Consider the following 15,408-nt stretch of genomic DNA (forward strand, 5'->3'; position numbering starts at 1 on the left):
TTCCTGCTGCAATCTCTGCCTGGTCTGCTCTAAGTGGAGATGCTCTAAGTCTAGCTAGGAAAACACACAAGAATACATGCCTGTTTTTATAATTCATAGTGGGGAAACCTGTGGGCAGATCTAAGTGCAGAAAATGAGCAAAAGGGAAGGAGCCCTGGGGCAGGGCCAGCAGGAGGCTCTGTAAGAGAAAGGTGGCCCTACTTCCAGGCAGTGTGAAGTGCATTATAGTGCATGGAGCAAGAGGGCAAGCCCGGACCAGGGCCTGGTTGGACCCCTGACCACCTCAGAAGCCCAGGGCAAGTGTTCTAAACACTCTATACTCCATTTTTCCTGATCAATGAGGATCTGATGAGTGATGTGGAATGGGATAGATGGAGAGAGAAGAATGAGAACTGACTAGAGGTAAGTTGAAGGAAGATCTCAGGACTTTATTCACCCTCAGCCCTGTTTGTACCAGGAGGGTCCTCGAGGCTGCACGCCAGGCCAACCTGACTGGCCATTTCCTGTGGGTTGGCTCAGATAGCTGGGGAGCCAAGATCTCACCCATCCTGAACCTGGAGGACGTGGCAGTGGGGGCTATCACTATCCTGCCCAAAAGAGCTTCCATTGATGGTGAGTGTAGGGATGACCTCCTCCACTTTGTCCCCTACCCCCACCCCATCCTTTTCCACCATCCCTCTGGATGCACTCATTTACCCCATTGGTAAAATATACTGTGATCCAGGTTCCTTCTAAGATTCCCAAGTTCTATGATTCTGAGATTCTGTAAATACATCCCTCCAAGTAGTGTTTGAATGAGTTAGCAAATGAGGAAAAGCACAGCCAACATACAGGGTAAAAAAATTGTTTTTTAGTTTGTGCTTTTTGTTTTGTTTTATTTTTTAATTCAACACCTGTATTCCTCATTCTGTCGAAGACATTATGATTTTAGGGTGAGGGTGGGAGAGAAACCAAGGAGATGGGACTTACTGTCCTGTTGCTCAAAGTAATGAGGCCGCCCCTCCCTTTTTCCTTCCCACTATCCCATCTGTGAATATCTGGAAGAATCTAGCAGGGATGTCCACTTTACAACAGTATTGCTCATTTTCCCAAAGGCTGAATGAACTGCAGATAACTTGATGAGGGACTTCAGGGCTATATGTAAAGTGTGGACCCTCATAACACTGAGCCCTGCCTCCCACACTAATACCTCTTGGGGTATACATCCACCCTCACATCCTTTCCGCAGGCTTTTTTTAGAATGCATTCAGTTGCAAGTGGCAAACTAGACTGAGAATAGTCTCAGCAATCAAAGCATTTCATCACAAGACTTCAGGTTTGGGGCAATGAGTCAATGATGTTCTCAAAGCGCTGAGCTCTGTCCTCCCTTCTGTTTCACCACTCTCTGTGGTTGCTGAGTCTTCATGCTTGTGGCATCATATTTACAAAGTGGCTGCTGAAGCTCCACCCACTACATGTTCACAGCAGCATCCTAACCAGGAAAGAATGTGCAGCATAAAAGTATTTCATGTAGTGAGGCTCAGGTTTACATCAGGATGCAAACATCAGAAAATACCAAGGAGTCCCCAGATGTCTTTGAACTCACAGGCCAGAAGTTGGTTCAATGGCGATTCCTAGCTGCAAAGTGAGCAATTGGTGAAGGGACACAGGGTGACTGTGGCTGGCTATGGTTACCACCCTTCTCCCCCTCCCTCTCAGGATTTGACCAGTACTTCATGACACGCTCCCTGGAGAACAACCGCCGGAACATCTGGTTTGCAGAGTTCTGGGAAGAGAATTTTAACTGCAAACTGACCAGCTCAGGTACCCAGTCAGACAAATCCACCCGCAAATGCACAGGTGAGAGGGTGGCAAGGAAGGTGATGGAAAAGGTGGGAGGCCAGTTTAGGTATCTGGGGGCCAGGCGCATTTCCTCTGGGCATCCCTAGGACAGGTGAGGAACGCATCGGCCGGGACTCTACCTACGAACAGGAGGGGAAGGTGCAGTTTGTGATCGACGCAGTGTACGCCATTGCCCATGCCCTACACAGCATGCACCAGGCGCTCTGTCCTGGGCATACAGGCCTGTGCCCAGCAATGGAGCCCACCGATGGGCGGACACTGTTGCAGTATATTCGGGCAGTCCGCTTCAATGGTGAGTGGATACCAGAACTCTTATGTGAGAGAGGGGAAGTCCCCTGAGATGGATTTCTCTGTGGGACCTGGATGAGTGGGGAGCAAAGGGATGGGAGAGGCGGCATGGTATAGGGAGCACCTGCACCTGTGAGCTGGGGACTTGAGCCAAGTTATGAGGACCACTTTTTAACACTCCTCCTTTCTCAGGCTTCAGCACCCCCTTTCCCAACTTGAAAAATCCTGGTGTTGGTGAATTTCTCTGTGACTCCTTCTGCCTGAAACCCTCAGCAGGTCACACACAACTCTCCCCTTCACTGCACAGAGCTTGAAGGCATCTGGTCTCTCAGGGCACAGTGCATACAGTGAGGAGGCACTGCCTATGACACGGACATGCTGCTCACTGTGAGTCTCGAGCTTCCAAATGCTGCCCCAATTAGCTCCTGCACTGCCTGAGCACTGGGCACCAGTCTGATGTGTCCCCTTGTACCAGCAGAGGGCCTGGCACATGGCCGGGGCTCTGAAAAGGCCCAATGGACTTGGATGTGCTTGTGGTTTGTGGGGACAGATACAATTCTTGTACAATAACTGTCCTTTAGAAAATTAAAACTATTCGTCCACCAAATATTGAGCGCCTTCTCTTTGCCAAGCTCTCTGCTAAATAGCACAGCTGAATTTCACTCCAGACCAACTTTACAAGCTAACAGAACAAGCCTCTAAAAGAATTAAAGCTGGCCAAATTAGTACAAATTTTATGTCAACACTCAGACCTTTATTCAAGTCTGAACTCATCCTTTCACCTGAACAGTTAAGATTTCTATTTTCTTTTATAATTGTGGTAACATACATATAGCTTAATATAGTATATTTACCATCTTAACTACTTTTAAGTGTACAGTGTAGTCATGTACATTGTTATGCAACCAATCTCCAAAACTCTTTTCATTTTGCAAAACTGAAACTGTTATCCTGTTAAACAACTTTCCAGTCCCCCCTCCCATGGCAACCACCATTCTACTTTCTGTTTCTATTAATTTGACTGTTTTAAATACCTCATATGGGTGGAATCATGCAGGATTTGTCTTTTTGTGACTGGCTTATTTCACTTAGCACAATGTCCTCAAGGTTCATTCATGTTGTACGTGTGTCTGAATTTCCTTTTTTAAGGCTGACTAATATTCCATTGTATGGATAAACACTTTTTGTTTATCCATTCAACCCCCAATGACACATGGTCGCTTCCACCTTTGGGCTGTTGTGAATAATGCTGCTATGAACATGAGTGTTCAAGTATCTCTTTGAGTTCCTGTGTTTAGCTCCTTTGTGTTTATACCTAGAAGTGGAATTGCTGGGTCATGTGGTAATTCTACCATACTGTTTGAGATCCACCAAACTGTTTTCCACCTGACTGCACAAGGCTCCTACCAGCAACGCATAAGGTTCCAGTTTCTCTGTGTCCTGGCTGATCCTTGGTATTTTCTGATGTTTGGGCAGGAGGTGGTATCTCACTGTGGTTTTGCTTGGCATTTCCCTGATGTTGAGCATCTTTGCGTGTGCGTGTTGAGCTCTTCCTTTATCCTGGCGGGGCCTTTGGCCTCTCCAGGAGGCTGGCTGGGATGGGCTGGAGAACCACTGAGGATGCCAGGCTCTCCCTCCAGGCAGCGCAGGAACCCCAGTGATGTTCAATGAGAATGGGGATGCGCCCGGGAGATATGACATCTTCCAGTACCAGGCGTCCAACGGCAGTGCAGGCAGTGGCGGATACCAGAGCGTGGGCCAGTGGGCGGAGACGCTCAGGCTGGACGTGAGTGACATGCGACCTCGGGGTGTGGGAGGCGGGCCCGCCAGTCCTGGCAGCGGAGGGCAAAGGCCCTGTGTCCCATGTTGCAGATGGACGCCCTGCAGTGGTCAGGAGACCCATGGGAAGTGCCGGCATCTCAGTGCAGCCTCCCCTGTAGGCCTGGGGAGCGGAAGAAGATGGTGAAGGGCGTGCCCTGCTGTTGGCACTGCGAGGCCTGCGACGGGTACCATTTCCAGGTGGATGAGTTCACCTGCGAGGTCTGCCCAGGGGACATGCGGCCCCTGCGCAACCACACCGGCTGCCGCCCCACACCGGTGGTGCGCCTCACCTGGGCCTCTCCCTGGGCCGCCCCGCCGCTCCTCCTGGCGGTGCTGGGCATCACGGCCACCACCGCAGTGGTGGCCACCTTCGTAAGGCACAACAACACACCCATCGTCCGCGCCTCAGGCCGAGAGCTCAGCTACGTGCTGCTCACCGGCATCTTCCTCATCTATGCCATCACCTTCCTCATGGTGGCCGAGCCTGGGGCGGCCGTCTGCGCTGCTCGGAGACTCTTCCTCGGCCTGGGCACCACCCTCAGCTACTCTGCCCTGTTCACCAAGACCAACCGCATCTACCGTATCTTCGAACAGGGGAAGCGCTCTGTCACGCCCCCGCCCTTCATCAGCCCCACCTCGCAGCTGGTCATCACCTTCGGCCTCACCTCCGTGCAGGTTGGTCCCCAGACTCCAGATGGGGAGGCGCTGACCTCTACTCAGAGAGTCACTCTTCTATTTTGGAAAAACATATAGCCTTGGGAGAGAGGGCCCTGCCCTTCTCCTATGAGGAGAACTCAGTTAAGAGCAGCCATTCCTCCACTTCGTCCTGGAAGGAAAATGGGTTCCCATATAAAAAAAATAAAGCAAAGAAATATCTGATACATTTTCCACAAGCAAAGAATCTGTTTCCATAAAGGGAGTTACTGCTGCCCAGTCCCTGGTGAGAGTCTCAGGGCCCCAGTAATGTACCTAGCTGTGGAGTGGAGCATCTTGTTCCATAAATGGCCATATTTCATGATGTATGGGCAGCAAAAGCAGAGTTCCTTTGGGTCTTTCCACAGCTTTGAAAATGATTCTGTGGCTGGGAAAGCCCTGGATGTTTTCTGTGCAAAGGGTACTAAGAGAAAAGGTACTAAGAGAAAGGTGTATGACATTGTGTGACACTGTAGAGCTAACCCAGTTCTCAGGGCCAGGTGGTCAGCATGCTCTCCATTCCAAGTGAGCCCTTCTCCCTACCCAGCCATGCATGTATCATGTTCATCCTACCCACAGGCCTCGGTCCATGCAGTTCACAGCTGGAAGACGCTTCCTGCACATGCAGGGCGTGAGCCTCCTCTACCAGGGAGGGCCAAAATCTCAGTGCCCAGCTCATCCTGAAAAGGCATCTCACTGCCTCTCTGCCTGAAAACCCCATGACACAAGACAGAGATGCTTAGAATACATCAGTGCCCCCAGCTCACCCAGGGGATCCCCACATTATGCCATCATTTCCAGAAACCTTGGACCCTTTCAAAGAGGCACACTTTCAGTTTTACTAGGTTATATACCAAAATGATGGATGTCCAATGGTATCTCACTGTTGTTTCAATTTGCCTCACTTCGTTGCTAGTACAATGGCCTTTGCAGTGTCCTCTTCTGTGGTATGCCTATTCCTATGCTTGGTCATTTTCTGTAATTTTGTAGGAGTTAGTTACATGTGTTGGATCCTAATTCTTTATCAATTACAGGGGATGCAAAATCAGTGAGCTACATTTTGCTTGCTACTCCTGCGTATCACAGGCCTTGAGTGTTAGTTACTCATGGGAAACGTTTGTCCCCCACCTGGAGTCTTGCTCTAAGAAAAGCCTCCATGCTGCCTTTTGAACAGTGGATGCCATGACATTTTATTAGTCTCTTGTTCATGAAGCTGCTGCCTTTGGGAGAATCACAAAAAAGATGTTCCTTCTGGTTGTACAAATTATTATAAAGCATCCCCTCCTCCAGGATCACACAGCCCTGCTCCAGGTGCACAGACCTACCTCACCTCCCTATACCCTCTCCCTAAATCAGACACACTTGTGCAGGGAATGAACATATGGGCAGCCCTTTCAGGGTCCTGACTTTATGCAGGTGTTTTATTTCCTGCTCCCCAGCTGCCCTTAGCTCAAAGTCATATCTCCTGTCATTGAGGAAATTGAAGCTCCATTTCCTCATTGTTAGGACCTGTGTTTTACTCTGATAACCTCCCAGCTGCCCAGCATCAACTCCTAACATCCTTACAATTCTCCATTAAGGGCCTCTTCAATTTAGGCTGCATTGTGCATTCACACATTATTTCATTACATCCTGTTCAACAGTTCTCTGGATCTGAAGAAGAAAGGGGGTCCTCAGGAAATAGGTTTGCCATGCTGTTATATAGAAACAAGCTAGTGTTTCACATTTACAGACTGAAGGTGATACTGCCTACTGGATGGTTGTGAGGAGAGAACATCTCTGCTGGGCCTAGCCCTTAACCAGTGGTACATACACCATTTCCCCTCCAAGCTGGCATCGTGTTCTTAAAACAGATTATGATGATTCCCATTCTATAGATAGAGAAGACATTCAGGATCAAAATTCCACAGATTCTGTCTGCAGTTACTGCATCTTGCAGGGATCAGTAAATGACATTGGTAATGGCTGGAATATAGGAAGAGGATGTCCAGGGGCCCCTTACCCAACCAGCCCTGACATTGTTAGCACATACCTCCACTGCAGCCCCTTCTCTACTGGACCATGTCACAGGCCTGAGTATTCCCCTCCTGGAAGGCCCTCTTCTCTCCATAGTGGTTCTCTCAGACCCAAGCATCCCCTCCCAGTAGGTCAGGAGCCTCCAGGGGACCCTAACCTGCCAGAGTCCTCAGTAGGTGGCCAGTCTTAGTGTGTCCCTGATATGATGTTGTCTCCTGTAGGTGGTGGGAGTGATGGCATGGCTAGGGGCCCAGCCCCCACACAGCGTGATCGACTATGAGGAGCAGCGGACGGTGGACCCAGAGCAAGCCAGAGGGGTGCTCAAGTGCGACATGTCAGATCTATCTCTCATCGGCTGCCTGGGTTACAGCCTCCTACTCATGGTCACATGCACAGTGTATGCCATCAAGGCCCGTGGTGTGCCTGAGACCTTCAATGAGGCCAAGCCCATTGGCTTCACCATGTACACCACCTGCATCATCTGGCTGGCTTTTGTGCCTATCTTCTTTGGCACTGCGCAGTCAGCTGAAAAGGTAATTTGGGGTCTTTCATTGGTTTCACTACCTCATTTGTTTCCTACCTTCTGTCACAGAAGGAAGGGCTCAATTGTCCCAAGAGCTGGGTTACACATATGAACCCAGCTTGGTTGGTTGATTTATTCCTGTACTTAAATACATGCTCATTTGCTTATCTTTCCAATTGCCCTCTGCTTGTTCATTCAGCCATTCATTCATCCATACTTCTAACCATTGATTAATCTTTCATTCAATTATTACTTCATATACTTTCTATCTACTGATCCATTGATCTATTTGTTTGATCATTATTCACTCATCTATTCATTTGTATAGAACATTTGTTTATTCATCTATATGTTTGCTCACTTTTACCTTTATTCAATCTCAGTTTGTTCATTCATTTGTACATTTGAAAACATGTCCATTCATTCATTAATATCTTCTAGACCTTTTTAGCCATATGGACCATTTCCCCAGGTGTCACTTTCTGTGAATAAAACTGTCTTCCCTCAGACACTGGTCCACTCAGTGCCATGTCACTCACCCTCCATCCTGCCTACACTGGAGCCACACTGTGACTATTCCTTCTTCATGCCACAGGGCCTTTGCTTATGCAGTTGTCCTTTTCTAAGTGCTCATTCCACGGCTATGTGGAGGTGGGGGTAAGAGAAAACAGTGCTGAGTCCCACCTGGTCCCTTTTTCCATGTCTCAGATATACATTCAAACCACCACACTGACTGTGTCCCTGAGCCTGAGTGCATCGGTGTCCCTCGGCATGCTCTATGCACCCAAAACCTATGTCATCTTGTTCCACCCGGAGCAGAACGTACAGAAGCGGAAGCGGAGCCTCAAAGCAACCTCCACAGTAGCAGCCCCACCCAAGGGTGAGGACACAGAAGCCCCCAAGTAGTGAGAAGCCTTCTTTTCTTTCCATTGCTTCACAGTGGGAACTGTGAGGAGTCCAGGCATGCAGTGAATCAGAGAAGGGGTCCACGGAGGCTATGCCCAACAGGACCTATCTTGAGGCTGGCCTCCAGAAAGACCTGCCCACATGCCAATGTTATCCCTTTTTTTCTGTGCATGTTGGCATATTTCCTCACTGCAGACTAGACTTTCTACCCATGGTGGGAAATGGCCATGGCAAGGCTTATATTTCTAGAGAGAGACTCAACTTACACTCTCTGGTTTGAAGTTGAGAGATCACAATGACTGCCTGGGCTTGGCCATTGTGAGTGATATTCCCACTCCTTCTTCAACCACTAGAACATAGGGACTGGGCCCTGTGTGAGAATGTGCAGGCCCCAGAGTGAAATACTGGGCTGGAGTTGGGGAGGAACAGTTTCCACAAAAGCAGATCTGTGGATCTGTGTACTTGACTGAGCAACCTGGGCTTGGCACAGGCGGATGGAGCCTTGGGTGAGATCCCTGTGAGAGAGGATGGGCCTGCAGGGACAGGGAGGTGAGCAGAGGTACCAGGTGCACCCCACAAAGTTACTTGTGTGAGGGCATTTTCCTTAGAATCTTGTCCCCTGGGATCTGAGGGGTGTCACACTCAGAGTACAGTTTTTTTCCTTTCCCATCTGTACTCCCTTAAATGACCTCTAATAGATGCACTTGTGTGGTGTGAGTGGTGTGAGAATAAACTAACAAGTATGGCATTTGCCCTCCTCTGATGCCTGAGGGATTGTTTTCAGGAGTTCCAGGGTGGAACCAGTGACAAAAAGAGTTGTGTACATAGTGAAGATTAATTCCAAGTGGATAATGTAGGATGAATATAAAATGCTTCTTTTCCAACACTCACTGGGAAGTCCCCTTTGAAAGGCAAGCATAGGCATGGGGAGGAAGATGCTTGCACTACAGATGCATGGGTGTTTATTTCTCAGTAATTTTTTTAAGGAAAAGCTTGGTTTAAGTGATTTAATTTTATTTCCTTGGGGTAGAATTTAAATTTAAAACTGACTCTTTTTGTTAGTGTGAATTCTCTAGTATCTAATGTCTGGAAATGATCTGAAGATCAACCACACTTCATATGACATAGAGACTATTTCCTATACATACTCTCTGGTGCATATAAGTTTTGACTAGGTGTTTCTGCATTTTTTAAATTAATAGGGTGTCTCCTCAGAGTAACATACAAAGCATACAGATTCTCCTTTCTCACACATGTTGCATTCCCAGGGTTTGTTTCTTTGCATTGTTAATTATGAAGTTTTATATATTACTGAATGATTTCCCAAATTTATTATTTCATAGGGCTTCTTCCCTGTGTGGGTTTTCTTTTGTATAATGAATTGTGTTTTCTTGCTGAAGGTTTTTCCATAGTAGTGCTTTTATAGTTTTTTTGTTCTCCTATATGACCTTGTAGAGAGTCAATGAGTTCTGATCTCCAAATGAAGGTCTTCCTGCATGTACTGTTTTCTTGGTGTTTATCCCAGTCTGAATTCTCTAGTGTGCTATAAATCTTGATTTCTAGTTGAAAATTTTTCCACATTTGTTACATTTTTTGTATCAGAGAATGGTTGTCCCCATTCTGAACTCTATGACTCAAGAGTTCAGATGATTTCTTAGTAAAAGCTTTACCACATTTGAAGGAATTCTCCCTATATAATCTATGATGTGAAGTAGAGTCCTGGCTTCCTGCTGAAAACTTTCATACTCCCCAAATTCATTACTACCTGTCTCTGACATAAATTCCCTGATGCACAGTGAGTTCTGTCTTCTTCTATGCAACCTTCTCACATTAATCCACTGTCCATGATTCAACAGCATGAGCCATTCTGTGTGCAGTGGACATCCTCTATTCCTAAAGGCATTATCATATTTAGTACACTTATGTGGTCCCTTTCTGAATTCTCCAATGTATTCAAAGGTTTGACTTCTGGAAGAGGGCTTTTCCACATTCCATGTCTACATAAGTTCTCTCCCTTTGATCATTTCTTTGATGCTCAGTGGAGTTCACAATTCCCTGAAGGTTTTCCCCTATTTACATTGTATGGTGTCCAATCAGTCAATTTGAACTCCTAAATAAAGTTTTTTCAAATTTTTAGAATTTATAAGCATTCTACCTGCATAGTTTCTTTTATGTTGTATAAAAGCTAAGCTATACTTGTAGGCCCTCTCACATTCATTGGCTTCTAATGATTTCTCCCCAGTATGAATTATATGTTCCAGTGGAAATAGGATCTGGATTGAAGACTTTTCTACACTATAATCACAGTATTTCTCTCCAATATGAGTTCTTTGAGAATAAGATTCCATTTTGACATCAGCTTTTACTCGCCCATTTGTAAGGCAATGTTTTTGTGACTTCTATAGGGGGGACATTTTAATACTAATTATATTCTTATGCCTTTTCATTAGTGTGAATCTTTGACACGTTTATTACATTTATTACATTCTGTGCTCTTTAGAAATTTCCCCAAAATTTTTTACACTCATTGCCTCTCACTTTATTCAATGATTCTTATTAAATAAACTAATGGCCCAGTGCATGAAATTCATGCACGGGGGAGGGGGTGTTCCTCAGCCCGGCCTGCACCCTCTCCAATCTAAGATCCCTCAAAGGATGTCCTACTGCCGGTTTACAGGGATCAGGCCTAAACCAGCAGTCAGACATCCCTCTCGCAATCTGGCACTGCTGGCTCCTAACTGCTCACCTGCCTGCCTGCCTGCCTGATTGCCCCTAACCACTCTGTCTGCCGGCCTGCTCGCCCCCAACTGCCCCCTGCTGCCAGCCTCCTTGCCCCCAAATGCCCCCCACCAGCCTGATCACCCCCAACTGCCCCCCTGCTGTTCTGATCACCCACCCCACTGGCCTGCTCACCCCCAACTGCCCCCCTGCTGGCCTGCTCACTCCAAAATGCCGGCAGCCATGCAGCTGAAGTGAACATGAGGCTTGCTTGCTGTCCTGATCACCTCCAACTGACCCCCACTGATGGCCTGTTTGCCCCCAATTGTTCCTCCTGATGGTCTGCTTACCCCTAACGGCCCCACCCCCCACCAAACTGATCACCCACAACTGCCCTCCCCTCTTGGCCTCTAACCACCTCTACCTCGGCCCCGCAACCATGGCTTTGTCCAGAACATCCAGAAGGTCTCCTGGAAGGTCTCCCAGTCTAATTAGCATATTACCCTTTTATTAGTATAGATAGTTACCATGCTATATAATACATTGCATGGGTGGGGGCCGGCTGGTTTGCCCTGAAGGGTGTCCCAGATCAGGGTGGGGGTTCCCTTGGGGCATGGGGCAGCCTGGGCGAGGGGCCTGTGGTGGTTTTCAGACTGGCCACGCCCCCATGTGGTGAGGGTCCCCACTGGGGGGCATGGCCAGCCTGGGTGAGGGGCTGAGGGCTGTTTGCAGGCTGGCCACACCCCATTCAGGGTGGGTGTCCCCACTAGGGTGAGGGGCTGATGGCTGCTTGTAGGCTGGCCAAGCCCCCCAGCGGGGACCCCCACCCCCCCCGGGGGGGGTGGGGGTCCCCGCTGGGGGGCTTGGCCAGTCTGGGTGAGGGGCTGATGGCTGTTTGCCGGCTGGCCACGGCCCCAGGCAACTCAGGTTTCCAGCCCCTCCTTGAGCAGAGGCCATGGCAGCTGGAAGCAGGTATTTGGGATTTATTTATCTTCTATAATTGAAACTTTGTAACCTTGAGCGGAGCCCATGGCTGGCCAGGGCAGGTGGGAAGCTTGGCTTCCTCCATCGCCAGGGGTAACCCAAGCCTCCTGTTCACTCCAGCTCCGTGGCCACCACCATCTTTGTTGGGTTTATTTGCATACTCGCTCCTGATTGGCTTGTGGGCATGGCTTGTGGGTGTCACGGAGGTACAGTTGATTTGCATGTTTCTCTTTTATTAAATAAGATGTAAATTTCCCCAAAAGTTAGACTTGGGATTTCTGTTGCTTTTTTAAAATATAGTTTTCAATTTGCAAGACTCCTAAAATGGAATAAATGCACAATTCTAAGCAAATCTTTCCACCATCATTTTATAGAATGAAACCTCATCAGGAATATTCTGTTATAGTGACACCTTTGTTTCCAAATATGAAAAATTTCCAAGTGTAAATATTTCCCATCTCTTGGGCTTTGAGAGGGAAACTCTGCTTCAGTATAGACAGACAGAGCAGAGTACTGACAGCGATGACAAATAGATTGGGTGTTTCAGAAATGATCTTTCAACCTGTGGCATAAAGGGAAGGAACCAAAATGGGATAAAGCTCTGAAAGGGAAGTGAGTGAGTGGGATGACTGGATGGAAAAGGAAGACAAGGGTGTAGAGAGATAGATTTGTCAAGGGACTGGATTTGGACATTTTAAGCTTCATTGCTTCATTTATGGATCACCATGGCAGAATACTAACTGGTTATACTGTTTCCTGTATATTTCCCCTCTCATCCTACACACCAATATCAAAATCATCATTGCAGGGCACCAGTTCCCCACGTTTAAAGGAACATTGCCCTGTCCCAGAACCTGCATCTGGCTGTGATTTACTCTCATATTTACCTGCAAACTCAGAAACAAATAGCAGGAAGGGTACATCAGTCTAGAGTATTATGGCCCCACATGCTGTTCCCTGGTATAATCTGGCAGATTAAGTATCATTAGGTTATTTTACCAGAGCTATTGAATATTGAACTGACTCACAGTATCAATTTCTGAATTCTTTTTCCCATTCTGATTTGCAGACAGGGAAATTTTCCAGGATCCAGAGACTTTGTCTTGCCCCTGATACTGTATACTTTTGTCATTCAGTTTTCACATTATGAAATTGTACATTGTTGAGGTTAAGACTTCTTAAGATCAATTCCAGCTCTGCCACTTGCTATATGGGTGACCTTGGGCAAGATAATTAGCCTCTCTTACAGTTACTGACAGCCAGAGTCTCCTTAATGATCCCCACAGAGATGCCCAAAGCATTGATGCCATTTACCTACAACTGATCCTCCCAGTCCTACCAACCACTGCCACGCAGACCCCATTCATTCAGCTAAACTCTCAGCTGATCAATCCCAAGACACCATCTCAGACCCATGGGCTCCCTATTTACTGACTCTCCTCCCCCATGGACTCCTCATTCACTCTTGTTCCAACAAGTATCATTGGAAGTTTCCTCTGTGCTGAGTACCTGGGATACATCAGTCTACACAACAGACAAGAATTGTTTCCTTCACGGGACTTACATCCTAGTGGTGGATACAAACAATAAATAATATATAACACAAAAATACATTACATAGTATGTTAGAAGAGGACAAGTACTGTGGAAAAAGAAAATATTAGAGTTGAATAAAGAAAAAAGGGGAAGGTCAGAGTATATGGGCTGCAATTTTAAATAGAGGGTTCAGTGTAGGTGTATCACTGACAAGGTGGCATTTGGAGGAGGTTGGGAGTGAGCCATGGGGTTATCTGAGGGTAGAGGGCCCAGCAGATGGAGCAGCCAGTGCAGAGGCCCTAGAAAAGGGGCATTCCTGGTATATTTGAAGACCCACTAATGAGGTTTGTGTGGTTGGAGTAGGGTGAGGGAAAGAAACCACGTGAGAAAGGGAGACAAGGTGTATCAGTTAAGGTTCTCTGCAGAAACAGCACCAACAGGACATATTGGTTTCTCTGGAAACTCCCAATCATAGATAGATAGATAGATAGATAGATAGATGATAGATAGATAGATAGATAGATAGATCTTCTATCGGATATTATCTACACTAATAAAAAAGAAACATGGTAATTGGCGTACGACCGCTACCCTTCCCATTGGCTAATTAGCGATATATGCAAATTAACCACCAGCCAAGATGGCGGCTAATTTGCATACTGCAGGCAGGGCGGGACAGTGCCAACTGCCAGCACCGCTCCCCCTCATCCGGGCCTCCCCCAGGGAACCCTGGGCTGGCAGGTGGGACCGTGGTGTTCAGCACCCGCTCCACCCTCATCCGGGCCTCCCGCAGGGGACTGGGGGCTGGCGGGTGGGACCGGTGTTCAGCACCCGCTCCACCCTCATCCGGGCCTCCCGCAGGGGACTGGGGGCTGGCGGGTGGGTCCACAGTGCAGCACCCGCTCCACCCTCATCCGGGCCTCCCGCAGGGGACTGGGGGCTGGCGGGTGGGACCGAGGTGTTCCGCACCCGCTCCACCCTCATCCTGGCCTCCAGCAGGGGACTGGGAGCTGGCAGGTGGGACCGCGGTGTTCCGCACCCGCTCCGCCCTCATCCGGGCCTCCCGCAGGGGACTGGGGGCTGGCAGGTGGGACCGAGGTGTTCCGCACCCGCTCCACCCTCATCCTGGCCTCCAGCAGGGGACTGGGAGCTGGCAGGTGGGACCGCGGTGTTCCGCACCCGCTCCGCCCTCATCCGGGCCTCCCGCAGGGGGCTGGCGGGTGGGACCATGGTGTTCGGCACCCGCTCCACCCACATCCGGGCCTCCCGCAGGGGACTGGGGGCTGGCAGGTGGGACCGAGGTGTTCCGCACCCGCTCCACCCTCATCCTGGCCTCCAGCAGGGGACTGGGAGCTGGCAGGTGGGACCGCGGTGTTCCGCACCCGCTCCGCCCTCATCCGGGCCTCCCGCAGGGGGCTGGCGGGTGGGACCGGGGTGTTCGGCACTGATCTGCGTCATCAGCAAACTGTCCAAGTGACCCCGGAGGACTTGCCCCTGCACCCGCATTTATACAGCTGCTTTTGCCACATGCACCCCTTCCCAGTGTGAACATGAGTGATAGGGCTGTCGAGGAGTCTCTGAGAAGCCATAACCTTCCTTGAGATCTCCAGGTTAGGAGGGGAGGACAGAGCCCCCAGGAGCCAAGGGGGCCATCTGAGGCCAGGTAGGGGGACCAAGGCTGCAGGCAGGACCAGAAAGGAACTGGGGACCAGGAAGTGCCAAGACCAGTAGCCAGGACCAGAGTGGTCACCCAGAGGTCCCCTCTCACGTGTGCTGCCACCAGTCACCCCTCCAGGCCCTGAGCAGGGATCCTAGAATGTGCCAAGCATCCCGCCAGCCTGGGCCAGGTGAGCCTGTATATAGGGTCTGTGTGCAATAGGGAGGGATGTCTTCTATTTTTTGCTGCCCCCTCCCCATCGCTCTCCTGGGCAGGGGGAGAAGGTCTTTTTCAGACATAGCACAGGCCCCACAAGTAAAAGTTGTGGAGTTGCCAAAAAAAAAAAAAGAGCAGGCCGGCTGGCCAAATACCCCCTCTCTTCCCACCACCACCGCCCCCCCGCTAGCCCCATCCTTGACCAACC

General features: G+C 49.0%; 1 protein-coding gene across 1 annotated transcript in view; it reads left to right on the top strand.

The window, feature by feature from the left end:
- GRM6 (glutamate receptor, metabotropic 6) overlaps positions 1–15,408 on the top strand; it is a gene marked incomplete at its 5' end in the record, with an annotated part of 25,893 nt that overhangs the window by 2,822 nt on the left and 7,663 nt on the right. The window contains 6 exons of the mRNA XM_014543238.1: positions 458–612; positions 1,699–1,839; positions 3,771–3,916; positions 4,003–4,626; positions 6,882–7,193; positions 7,892–8,063. Coding sequence (XP_014398724.1) covers positions 458–612; positions 1,699–1,839; positions 3,771–3,916; positions 4,003–4,626; positions 6,882–7,193; positions 7,892–8,063 — 1,550 coding nt within the window. The remainder of the gene's footprint in view (positions 1–457; positions 613–1,698; positions 1,840–3,770; positions 3,917–4,002; positions 4,627–6,881; positions 7,194–7,891; positions 8,064–15,408) is intronic.

The sequence above is a fragment of the Myotis brandtii genome, unplaced genomic scaffold (assembly GCF_000412655.1).
Source record: "Myotis brandtii unplaced genomic scaffold, ASM41265v1 scaffold321, whole genome shotgun sequence".
Classification (NCBI taxonomy): Eukaryota; Metazoa; Chordata; class Mammalia; order Chiroptera; family Vespertilionidae; genus Myotis; species Myotis brandtii.